This window comes from Anarhichas minor, unplaced genomic scaffold, assembly GCF_050575085.1.
Source record: "Anarhichas minor isolate MPS153535 unplaced genomic scaffold, ASM5057508v1 ptg000043l, whole genome shotgun sequence".
Taxonomy (NCBI): Eukaryota; Metazoa; Chordata; class Actinopteri; order Perciformes; family Anarhichadidae; genus Anarhichas; species Anarhichas minor.
The window spans coordinates 7,639,041-7,652,432 of NW_027466489.1; the positions used below are offsets into that span (position 1 = coordinate 7,639,041).

General features: G+C 39.6%; 1 protein-coding gene across 2 annotated transcripts in view; it reads right to left on the reverse strand.

Annotated features, from left to right (window-relative positions):
• The window catches only part of LOC142970393 (A-type voltage-gated potassium channel KCND3-like), an 84,351-nt gene that overhangs the window by 12,049 nt on the left and 58,910 nt on the right, over positions 1-13,392 (reverse strand). For both annotated transcript variants that reach the window (XM_076110594.1, XM_076110593.1), the window contains exon 2: positions 3,890-4,052. In XM_076110594.1, the coding sequence (XP_075966709.1) occupies positions 3,890-4,052 (163 nt within the window). The remainder of the gene's footprint in view (positions 1-3,889; positions 4,053-13,392) is intronic.

Genomic DNA, 13,392 nt, shown 5'->3' on the forward strand with positions numbered 1-13,392 from the left:
GTTCAGCTCGCAGACAAGTGAGCCTTGAAACTGCTGCATATAGAGACCTTTTCTTTTTTTTCCCTCTCTTTTACCCCAATCAGCCTCTCTCCCGCTTCGCTTTCTCTGACCGTCTCCTTTGTGTTCTCTTTCTGCTTTTTACTTCTTGTCCGACCTCCTTCTCTCTTTCCTCATTTTCTCCTGTCATCCTGTTTTGCCCTCACGTCTCCGGTCATTTTTACTTTCTTCAACATCCTGCCATATCTCAGTGCAGCTCCACTTGACATCGCTCTCCCATTACCGGTGTGACCTCAGTCCATTTACTGCCTCGACGTTCACGACACTCTGATGGCGACTACGCTGCACCGCTTTGTTGTGCAGTGATAAAAAAAAGAAAAACCTGTCTTCTTCTTCTGGGGAAGTTTTCTTTTTGAAAACCTCAGGGAATTAGGCGCATTAGTATCAGGGGTTGTTTCACAGACTAGTTATGCCATCTGTGGGTGACTGAACATGAAGAGGAGACACTGCGCTCTACACCGAGGCCCGCACACACACACACACACACACACACACACTATAAAGTAGTTAGTAGGGAACGACTATCATTAAATCTAATTTAGATTCTCTACTTTCTATTTTCTGACTGTGAAGCTACAATTGGTACACGAGAAGACCTTTTTGTACAGTCAAATCCCCAGATGACTATATAATTGTAATGGGAGCCTGGAGCAGCCTGTTGTTAGAGAAGAATGAAGACGAATGAGACCTCGAGAGGAAGGTAAGGCCAGGAGAGATGGGGTAATGGAGAGAGGGAGAGCGAATGAACAGCGTTAAAAAAAATCTTTTTAATATATAATCTTTCCTACTTTTCTTCCTTCTCTTTCTGTTCACAAACTCATACTATCTGGGGAAACAACTGGCACATGTGGCTATAAAAGCGGTTTTATGTGAATTGGTAAATAAAATTGCTCACAGGTGCACGGTAAATGTGTTGGTGACTTGCTAACCTTTTACAGTTGTGGGCATAAATACAAGATAAGAACAGACAATTGCTCAAACCAATCCAGCAAAGCAGCTCCTGCCGGCAGAGCTCCAGGTTTCCATTGTACTAACAAAATGTACTTTCCTGGCGTGGTGAAACATTCTCACTAAGAAAAAACAGATGCACCTTTTCAACTGCTTGTGTATTGTAAAAAAAAGTCTTATTCTGTCTGTCTGTCTTACTAAGAAATTATAAAAAACAACTCTAGTACTGGGGTTCACAGTTGATTATATACTTTGGAGACAGCAGTTGAGAAAACCATCTTGCAACAAGGGCGATCCTGTAACTGTAGCTTTTAATTATAGATGTTATAATTTTGTTTTCCTGATCTCTTTCAGAACTTCTTAACCATGGTGGCTTAAAAACTGTTGCTGCTGTTTCCAAGGTCAAAAACAAACTTTGAATTTTTTGCATTTAAAGCAGCTATTGCTCTAAAGCGTCTTTCAGCTGTAAAAAAATACAGCTTGCAGCACAACCGTTCTGGTTCACAACAGATGGCTGAAAACCCCACTATATTCTACCTGCCCAGCACCAAACTACAAACAAAGTTTACTAATCTGTTTGAGTAAATGCTGTAGTGTGACTATGTGTTATAGTCTGACCACTCACTGCCCAATCTGTTTACTTTACCGATTCAAAGAGGAATACCAGGGATTAGCGCTAGTCTATATTAGTTAGTTTGTGGGACATCAGGCCAACGTTGGTCTTAAACGTTTTAGAAACTTTTAACTGTGCATCAGTGTTTTTCATTTCTGGTCCCCCATGAAATTTCCATTTAACATCTCAATGTTTTTATAAACTAATTCCTCATTTACAGTGGATTATGTATCACTAATTTAATGGGGCGGATAAACCAGAGAAGACACTAACTCTAAAATAACTTCATTAGAATGATTTTTACTGAGGAGTTTTACTTTCCCTTCGTGGTCTAAAACATGTTTTACAAATACTGTTAAAAATGAGGAAAATGAAACGGTTCCCTCGGGGGAAATCTTAAGATCCACATAAAACAATAGTTTGCACACGATTACACAGTGCTAAATGACCAACAGAGATGCTGCTGGAGTTCAGATTCACCAGTCTTGAACAAGGTTGTTTGTTGCTGTTGACTTACTTCAACTCAAGAAATGTTGCTGTACTTGAACATAAAAACATCTGTGTGGTGATTGGCCAGCAATTAAATGTTAATTTGGGTTATGAAATGTTTGGCAGAAGATGAGTCTCAAAAATAAACGTCTTCCTGAGATACTATTCAGACAGATGTCTGTCCTCGCAGCACTTTTGGTCGCTCCTGCTGTCAGGAGCTGTTGCTAGGCAACAGTTCATTCATGCACACATACAAAAATCAATATTAGAACGATAGTCAATGAAGAGGTATTAAGGATAAGTTTTAAAAGCATCAAGGAAAAATGTATGTAGAAATCTTATTTGCCCACATTTTCTGGTCCTTTCCTGTTTTGAAAATGTATTGTTTTCTGTAAAAACCTTTTTCCATCTATGTTTTGAAAATGACGAGGGAGGTCGAGGAGTGATGGAAAGTGAGAGAAAGACCTGTAAAATTATATGAATATGAATGTTTTTAATGCTGTGGCTCAATGAGAGGACTAGATGTCATCGTGCCAAATAGCATTTTGTGAAGATTATCATGTTGAACAAAATGCTGCAGAGTATATTTTCTTCAAATAGGGAAGCAGTACGATGCTAATTTCCAGGTTGGCTTACAAAAACAGGTCGTCCCTGCATCACTCTATTATTTTTGATTTAATAAGATGATGGTGCGTTTTGTTTCTTTCTTTCCTATTTACCTTAGTGTGTCACGATCATACCTCACATATTGGAAAATAAAATAAAACATTATTATAAATGATATTACTGTTTGCAGTGTGAGTTAGGTTATTACTTAAACGTTTCATTACTCATAAGTGGGACATTTCATTGGCTTACAATAACGGTTTAATAAAATGGTTTTAGTGAATTATCCATTATGTGTCTATTTTCAAGCCATGTGTTAAAAACGACCATCATTAATGTGTTTTTTTCTTGATGGTATCTAAACCTTCTTTGACCTGTTTTATTTTATTCCTTTGTTATTTCTGCTGATTCAAAGCAATATATTAATAAGAAAACCAGACACATAGGATTTTCATATCGCTATGGATTTAAACCAGACTTCTCCCTCCTCAATTAGCTATCAGCAGCTGCTCTCTAACTTAATAGCTCTCTTATCTAGCTCCGCAGAAAGGTCAAGCCCACTGGGTGAGTGTAGTGAGTGGATAGCGAACATTTAGTACTTGGATTTAAAGTGTTCGTTTGAGAAAGAGACAGATAGGGAGTGTGTGGAAGGACGTTGAATAATGTAGGTCTGAAGGGCAAAGAAATGTCCTTTGTGTGTGTGTGTGCGAGGGTTTTGAAAAATATGGAATGATGTAGGTGGAAGGACAGATTTACAATGCAGACGTACAATTCAATTGGGGTCAATTATTTTCAGCATCACCTTTAAAAAAAAACTGTTTTATCCGTCCTCATTCATCAAGATCATTTAAGCCTCTGTCATTATTCTTTATCTGAATACATGTACAGTATATACACACAATATTTATATGAAAAAAAGACCTTCAAAAGGTTTTCCATGCTTAACCATTGGTGTACAACGACCCAGCACTTTTTATTCAACACGTCAACCTGCCATTCATGCTCCCTCCATAACGTGATAATATCTAATAATCCTGTGGCATTTTTTGACAATCGGAAGCTTGAACTCCTCTCTTTTGTGAATGTGCGCACACTTCATCAAAACAACACTTGTGTTTTGAACATTGAATCTCACTGTTGGAGCAGAAGGGATGAAATAAAGACACTGACTTTTACCTTCTGAGCGCGGCGTTTGTCGGCTCTCTGGTTCTGGTGGTAGATGCGACTGAAGTTAGACACGATAACTGGGACTGGCAGAGCGATCACCAGCACGCCACTCAAGGAGCAGATGGAGCCGAAGATCTTCCCGGCGATCGTCTTTGGCACCATGTCTCCGTACCTAGAAATGAGACAGACTAGGTGGTGACAAAGTGCTGAAATAGATACATGGTGTTGACTTGATACACAACGTATGTTTCCATTCACGCGCGTTCATGGCCATTTTCAATTTGACCATGAAAGAACTTAGTGGAAATGCAAGAGAAGAAGTCTCTGCATGTTGGATGAGACAGAAAAGGTGGCATATCGATACAGAAAAAGTTGTTTTAGAATACACCTCAACATAAGACAGACTGTAGACAAAGCATTTGTATCAGCTTAACACTTATCAGAAAGGTCCAAAAACTAATTAATTTCCGTCATGTACCAAAGCATCAAACCTACTGGTGCTCAATTCATTATGTAATCTTGACACATCCTCTTATATGGGAGAACATAATGACACACAGCTCCATCGCCATACACAACGAGCAAGGTTTACCTATTCCAGCAGGGCTCATAAGCATTTCCCTGATCTGACTTTGGCAGAGAGCACTCCCTATTTTAGAGCACTATATTTACTTTGTGTCATTTAATTTCAATGTGTTTTGCCAGCAATCCTACCGCACATGCACTGTATTTAATGAGCGCGAAAAAAATCACACTGTGAGACACTACTACGCCTGTCAGTGAGGACGCAAAGTAGTCAAAGTATGAAGTTAAACCTGCATTAAGTGACTTTTTTTGGGGGCCGTTTGGTGGCAGCTGAAACAAGCTGTAAACACATCACGGACATCACATTTTGTTTAATCCAAAAATATAATTACAGCAGCTTTAACTATTACATCTCTTTTATGAGAATACCAGTGAACGGCATTCGAACCACATTTTAACTCCTGTTCTCAGCTTCCGTCCGATAATTCGATTACACAGGTGACTGGCTGCTTTAACAGGTGGACAGAGGTGCAGAGATAGGACCACTGCTATCTTTGCAGCTCAGACGAGGCATAACCAAGCCATGCCAGTGGGATCCAGGGCCAGGAAGAAGCCAAGGTTGATGCGCTGGCCAAAGCTGCGGGCCATGATGGAGTTTAGTGGAACAAATTGATTATTAAATACAGACTTCCAGGACGAGCTTGTAGGCAGGTGGGAAATGACACTGAAATCGTCTCCTGGAGAGGCCGCTGACATCAAATTTAAGTATTGTGATGTGAAGCAATGGGAAACAATGTTTGCTGGTGCTTGAGGGAAAGACAGAGTAATTAGATCAGCATTTCACCGAGGTTGAGAGCTTTGGGGCTGGTTCGGCTGTTCCTGCTGTTATTTCTTCTTTCCAAAACAGTGGTGAAAAACACCAGCAGCAAATGTCAGGAGTTGAGTTTTCATTAAAACCAAATTATGACTGGTGTGTTAACTGCATGCCAAATGAATCAGAGCACAGAAGGCCAAATAAGTAACCATATGACCAGTTGCTGATGAGCAACTATTTTTAAAAACTGAGTCCTGCACAGTGCTCACACCGCGGAAAACACACTTACATCACTTACAACAAACTTCACAGAGAACAATTAGGGCAAAACAGCATCACTGATGTGTTCTAACCGAATATTACCTGGTCTAGCTCAGCTACAATCACAAAAACACAGAATTCTTCGGCATGTTAGTGAGTCGCTCACTACCGAGCCTATTTGTAAATAGGCTACTGTCAATGTTATCTTCTTCATGTCACCTCTCTGCTCTGCTCCACTGTGTGTGTGTGTGTGTGTGTGTGTGTGTGTGTGAGGACAGGCTAAGCCCTGCACTCGGTGAAACACCAGAGCAGAGGACGTTAATGATGATTAATGACTAATGTTTACAATTTTAGCAGAGGCGCTCATAACTCTGCAGTCAACCTGTACAGCCAGGTGGTTTGTTACACACAACCATCTGAGAAGCCGTCACTGTAAATAGTTTGGAAAAGGACGGGCACTTTCGAAACACATGCGGCAGGTGATTTGACGAACCATTTGTCAATCAATCATTAACGAACTGAATTGGGATTAGAGCAAAAACATCTTTTCCATCGAGAAAAGACTTCAGTGGCGTTCTTTGGTCTTCTTCCAATAAATAAAACACTACAGTTCTGTTATAACTGATGCATCCACGCTAATCTCTTCAGGAGCCGCTAGTGTTGTTTTGAACAACAGTCGCCTCTCTGTGTCTTCTCGTGCACCAGGGGCGTTTCTAGGATTCAATGAAAGGGGGGATGGGGCTAAGCCCCAAGGGGAGTGGTATGTTTGCGCGCGCAGTGCACGGCAATTTTTTTTGGGGCCCATTTGGGGTATATCAGTTGTTTCAGACAGCTCATAGATTGGTTCAATCAGAAAGAGTGTGATTTTGCTCTGTAGTTTTGCTTGCATTCAGTGCATTTTAGGGGGGCTTCAGCCCCCCTAAAATGGGCCTAACGACGCCCCTGTCCTGCACACCTATGAAGATATGTGATCTTGCGACTCTGCCGTGCAAGGTAGCCTAAATATAGGTGCAACGCTGAGCAAGATGAGTGAATATTCTGCATAAGACACTGTTCTAGTAACCACAGTCCTCGACGGACCGTTTTCCTCAAGGGCCACTTTAAAAAACGGATCGAGCATAGTGGTTAGATTTTGATCCTCAAAGCTTCTGTGAAACACTTGCTCTTGTTCAGAGAGCTCTTTTTTCCTCCTCCTCTCTGGCTGTTTGGCCTCGTTGGCTCCTCTGAATTTCCTCTCCACTGCGTTCTCGACACAACGAGACTCTTGACAGGTAAGCCCCATGCACTGTTGACCACTGTGTCTCCTGAGGGCCGCTCTCTGCCCAGACGAGGGTGGTTGCTAGCTTTCCACTTTTCAGACTGTTTTTTTTTTTTGGTGGGGGGCCCAAAGCATGCTGAAAAGCGCTTTAATCGCTAGACTTACCTCCTGCTTACTACCCACAAACTGATGAGCTGGGGATTTATCACAAACCCGGCCTTCTGCTCTGCCTGAACAAATATGCAGGAGAGGGAAGAACGTGCTATTGTTCAAATCCATTTTTAAAATTACTTTTTAAAATGATTTTTCTGTCAAAGTAGAGAGGAGCACAAATGATGCAGACCACAATTAATGAAAAATGATTTGAACAGACTATAAATTGACTGTTTTTGACTTTTTTTTTCTATTCATGACGGACAACACATTAGTTCAGCAAAAATTATACTTAAATCGACAAGTGGGAAACTTCCAAATACGATGGATCTCAAAGTTATTAATCATGTTTGCAGTAATAAAAGATTATCCTCGTTTCTCTTCATACACCAAACCCCATTTTTTCCCTGGTAGAAGTTTTTCTTATATTGTTTGAAAACTCATAACAGTCTGGCTGTTTGAACTGCAAGCACAGAAGGCAGAGTCAGAAATATGACAGATTATTAACAAGCGATGGAGATTTGACCACAGAGCTTGTAGTTATTGTCCTGCTCCTGGCTGCCGGACAATCAGACAAATGATTTCACAGCTCTCTCTGCTGACTGTCTGTCAGCTGATGAGAGATGACATTCTCTCGGCTGTGTCTTTGACTGCTTTGTTGTCATACTTTGACACTTCATACCCACTGTGATGTGTTAAACATCATTACAACTGTGATACGGTGGAATACGCAAAACTTTGCTCTTTGCAGTGAATGAGTTCACAACAGGGTGTCATAATTAAAGGAAATGGACCGACATTAAAGCACTTAAATGCATAAATGATGAATAGTTAGTTGTGATTTTATCTCAGGCAGCAAAAGAGGTCATTCTGGAGCTGGCCTTTCATTCGCAGCAACTACTTTCTCCCATTATACAATTTTAATTTGAATTGCTGATGATTTGATTTGATCATTCTTATATAAAAAAAATAATCTGCCACTGCCTGAACCTTTGTACCATGCCACACAGATGCTACGCCATTCCTCAAGATGCTGCATCAAGTACGTGCAAGGCCACATTAGGTGACTGCGTGTCCTGAACACGGTGTTTTTGCTGTTTTATTATTATTTTAGCTGAGGATCATTGGGGTGAAAGATAAAGTAGCTGCTGCAACGATAATTTGTTTAATAGTATTACACATGTTTTAGTGCATCTGTCAATACTTTTACGGTTAAAACTCACTTGTAAACGTTGTTTAATTGAATGAATATGTAAAGTATGAAGTACAAAATAATTGGATGAAAATTAATATGTATATGTATAAGAGTGAAATTAAAATGAAAAAACCGTAAGAGTGGGGGGGGCCCCATATCTACATCCCCCTACTTCCGGCACCCTTGCTAGACCACACCAATATTCAAACTCAGTCTTCATATGGACTCTCTGGTGCCACAAATACACACACGTCTCATCTGTTTGTATGGATTTTCTCATCTCAATTTTTTAGGCTGATGTGTCATGGCCTTTTCGCCTGTTCTGTATGTGGTACATGTAATTGTGCATTCTGTAGTGTTCTGTGTGACATTTCGGCTAATCCCATGCCTTTATTTTGCAAACAGATCTACAAATTTGCATCAGTTTCACACAGCAGAGAGCAGCTGCAGAATGAAATGTCAAGAGTAAGAAACTTTCGCTCATTGAGATATTTAGGATTAATTAGGGAGTCAATGAGTTTGTGTATAAATAATGCAAAACACTGAAGGTCAGGAAGGTGCTCGTCTCACAGATTTAGTGAACGCATGGTTCGCCTCGATGACAGGATAAGAACTGTTAACCTTTTGAAATCAATACACTGATATGTGCTACCACGAGAAACAGGCATAGTATAGAGTAAATTAAGTAAATAATGAATTATTATAGAACATCCTGAAAGAGTAGTTAAACGATGCAACAAGGCACGAAACACAGCAGTGGGGCTATTACACCGTTAAGTGGTCTTCTACAGGGATTCATTACTTTGCTTTTCCCATCTGCCACAGTTTGAAAAAGAGGCCTAAGCGAGTGGAAAAATCTATTGTGAGGGAATTTATTCAGTCATGTGTTTTATCTTTTCCAATCTTTTGCTTTTTTTGCTCCTCATTATAAGAAACTCAGCTGTAGCTACCACAACACGGGAAAGGAACAGCATGACACAAATTGTAATAAAATAAATACCCTCTAATACCACAAACTTGCATTGCAAACCCAAAGTTGCTTAAGATCACAAGAGCACACAGACTTATATCGTCAACAGAAAATGATGTTATTAGGAGGGTACTCTTAATAACAACTGCACATTTGAATGAAAACTCTCTGTTTCTTTTGCAGTCTTTAACAGCAGTGACTAAATCTTATCAGAGTTCAAAGCTCAATGCTTCATTTGATATTTCTGTTGAAAGCTGGTGCACAATTTTGAATTTGAGTAAGATTAAACATCACCTCATACACTTCGCTTCCCCCACAAGTAAAGTAGCATTCAAAGGTCAAACACCTCCAGAACCATTGTGGTCTTGTTTGATGCTCGTATGACTTTCTTAGAGCCAACACAGACACCAATAAGCACTACTAAACCTCAACCAAGGCAACATGGCCTGACCATCTTTCCAGAGGGACTGCAAGGATACACAACCTGCAGTATTGATATTTACACACAATCTCACCTTCTGTTTTCTACTGAAGGAAAGCAGGAGAGAGGAGAATAACAACGGAAACAAGAGGAAAGGAAGAACGAGGGGTGGGGGGGGATTTAACTGAAGGAAAAGAAACAACCCGATATCTGTTATTACACACGAAGGTTCGCAAGCAGTGTGGGATATTAGTTTGTGTGACCTGCTGCCACTGGAAAGAAAGCACCATCCATCAGGACCAATGTGAACTCCTGGTGAAAAGCTGGTTTACCTAAACAGGGAGAGTTAACATCCAGGGCAAATCAACCTTACACAGACGACAGGTTAGAACAGTGAGTTTATCTAAAAGCATGAATAAACCTGGTTTAACTGTTGGCCAAAGGATGATGTATGAGAGAGCAACAGCTGCCTAATAGCAGAAAATAAAAACTGTGAACCTTTATTTACCCAGTTAAGGTTTCCACAAGCATGCATTGCCTTTTTAAACTCACAGCTTAATATTCATACTGCTACAGTATAGATGCAATCCATATAAATACCCCAAATACTGACACTTCGTCGGGACCCTTCTGTGCATTGGGTAGCACAGCACGTCAAACTGTGATGCTCCACTCTGTTCACAATAAACACATGTTTAATGTTGTGAATTGAAACAAAAAAACTTTGACAAAAAGATTGTGGTTTGGGTTAAAAAATACTCTGTGAACACAAAGACAAACAACACATTGTTGATTTCACTCAGGACATGAACAGCGGTCTTCTGGGTGAATGCCCAGTGTTTTTTTGTCCCATCCATCCTCCCCTCCGTCCTGTCTTTATACTACGTCACCCCACTCCGGGAGCATTTGCTCTGAGCGTCTAATATTAACGTGGATGGGTTTACATTTTAGTTACTTGCAAGACTGTTACGTCTCCTACAGATGCTAAAGGGTCTTTTGTGCATCCGTACCCGATGCCGAAGTGCGAGACAAAGTGTCGCTATTTAAAGCCCTGGGAAGCTGAACAGGCTGAGTGTCGTCATGCTACCCAGTACAGCCACTGGCCTCCTCTGGGTGATTATTTCTTTCCATTATTTTTTTCTCTGCAGGTCTTAAGATTAAAAATGGTCCTTGTTTAACATAACCTGATTTACCGTTACAGGTATGTGAGCGTAATATTGATCATTGTTTATTCTAATGTGCCAATTGAGATCCGGAAAAATCTAAAAGCAAAGTAGATTTACAGATATTACACTTTGGGGTATAGGGGGGCTCATGCAAGTACCATTCATACAGAAAAACAATCTCCCATGTGTATTATTGTCCTTTTTGTTTGTTTGCTATTTTTTTTCTTCTGTCTTGCCATGCCCTGTTATGTCCTGACTGTCATAGCTCAGTGTTTTATATGATTAAAGAAAAAAGAAAACAATGGAATCATATGTCTGAACAGATTTGTTCTTAAGTGGCTTGAAGGACAGATTTAACAGTACTTGTCACATTCACCAATTTAAAATGTTCTCTTCGGTATGAACGACATTCACAAGTGGTCCAAGTAAAGTCATACGTCTGCGAGGGGGAAAACACCCGTTTGACTTCATACCACTTGAGTTGAAAACAGAATGAAAACAATTTACTGATTCAACAATGTTCTTTTTTTATATAGATCTTTATGGTAGAAGTATTTTGAACATGGCAAGGATTCAGAAGTTGTCCTGGAAGTCGTGGAACGTCTTGCTTAGGCAAGACAGTTTTGGCATCATATCAAACTATTGTCTTTATACCGTCACCGTACGGCTCTGGGGTAACACAGCGTCGACAGCTGTAGTAATAGTTTCTCTATTTTTCCTACCCTTTAATACATCTACTGACACTCCATCTGCTGATCTCCAGCAACAGGATTTTTTAGGTCTGCTGCAGTGTAACATTTTTATATTTGGATGACATTTTTATGAATGAATGTTGCCCACAAATGGTTTAGAATAGGTAGCCTCACATAATAATTTTAGGGGTGATGATTGTGGAAATAATGTCACATTTCATGTATGTGTACCTGCTTATCAACAGGTGGTATTTCTAGTGGTTGAAAAAGTACTTTGATCTTTTAATTAAGTACCTATAAAAGAAAGTAAAAAATAGTATTAGCAGCTCAATAAACATATGTATTAACAGTAAAAGTACTGAAAGAATGCCCCTTGGACTTAAATGGAATGATTCCCAAACAATGGGTCGGGCCCCTACAAAACGTCATAAAATACATTTTGGGGGGTTATGAGAAGATTGATAGGAGGAAAAGAAGAAAAACTTTGAACTTTGTATTCATATTTGACCTCTTTATTTTGAGAAGTTTAGAGAGGAAATATCTGTTTGGTTGAACTGCTAACAACTCATAGATATTTGAAACATGACAAGGGAACCAAACTAGACTTACTTTTTTTACTTAAGGGGTCACAAGCAGAAAGGATTGGAAAATACGATTGTAATCATTAAAAATGTGCTGTATTTCATAAGCTTCTCATATGTGTTTATGTTAAATCTCCATTTCCCCCTCCACCCTATGGATTATCACTTGTAATCATTGCTCTCGGCACGCTTCTTCACAGATTTTCTGTCTATGTTGTCAGATAGGTTTCATTGCCAATTTCAGCTACACAATCATCAGAAGTAATGAACCATAGTGTCCTGAGGATGTGACAGGAAATACATATTTGCTTTTTGTATTTCACTCGTCTGCAGAGATCTAGCAGCGCTTGCAGCTCAAAGCCTTCTGAGCCAGGCAACAGAACCAGTATTGACTTTTCTTTTTATTGTGGTAAAAAGATTTCAATGAAATATTAAGCCTTAAAAGCAAGTCAATTGCAAACACAGCGATACAATACAACTTTGTTCCCTAGGCTTTAGTCTTATTTCTCGTCAACAGAGGATTTATAGTGTTGTATTATATGAATGCAGTGAATGGCAGACAGAGTTATCGGGGCTGAATAATTAACATTTCTGCGTTTGGAACATTTGGAATGTTTCAAAATGATGAAATACTCAGTAAAACATGACTAAATGTTTGCAAAGCCTCAGTAAGTGTGTTAATCAGGAACTGATACATTTGAGAGAACATCCTTTCTGCATAAAACCTCTTCACCTTGTTGGTGAATCAGACCCATTGTTAGTAGTCTCCTTTGTACTTTTTCATCCAACTCAAATACACACTGCGGTATCATTACCCAGTTTACCCAGCTCAATAGCCGTGGAGTTGATCGTCTATATTATCAATAGCGTACAAGGTATCTATGAATACCAGAGTATTATTGGTGTGAAGGCTAGAATTTGACATCAGTGTAAACATCTTTGTGTTGTCTGTGTAGGAAATTTGGGGTTTAGAAGTGTGTTTTAAGAAATTATAATAGAAGTGTTTAATGATTCATAATTAAGAAATCATAATTAGAAGTATGTTGGAATACATAATTAGAAGATTCATAATTAGAAGTGTTTTAGAATTTGTAGTTAGAAGTGTATCTTAGTAGAATTGTAGCACCTTAATATTTGCTTGTGAAACTTGTGAAGGTTTTTGCCAAAAGTTGCAAATCCTAATCTTTATATAGAATGTTTACCAAAGAAGTGTTAAAGTCAGACTTCTAGACAGACATTTGCAGGTTGTGCCCGCGCGAGGGTTTTCGGAAGCCTGACGCCAGGAGGAGGCAACCGAAATTAGCCAATAGGAATTAAGATGGCCAAAAGGGAGGGGATTTCAAACTGTAAGAGGAAGTGCTGGAAAGGTATTCACTCTCTTCTTACTCGGCTCTCAGCGTGGAAGCATCTGTGTTTTCAGGCTGAGTCGCGAGTGAATAGCTTTTCCGCACGGATCATATTATTATATATTTTGTT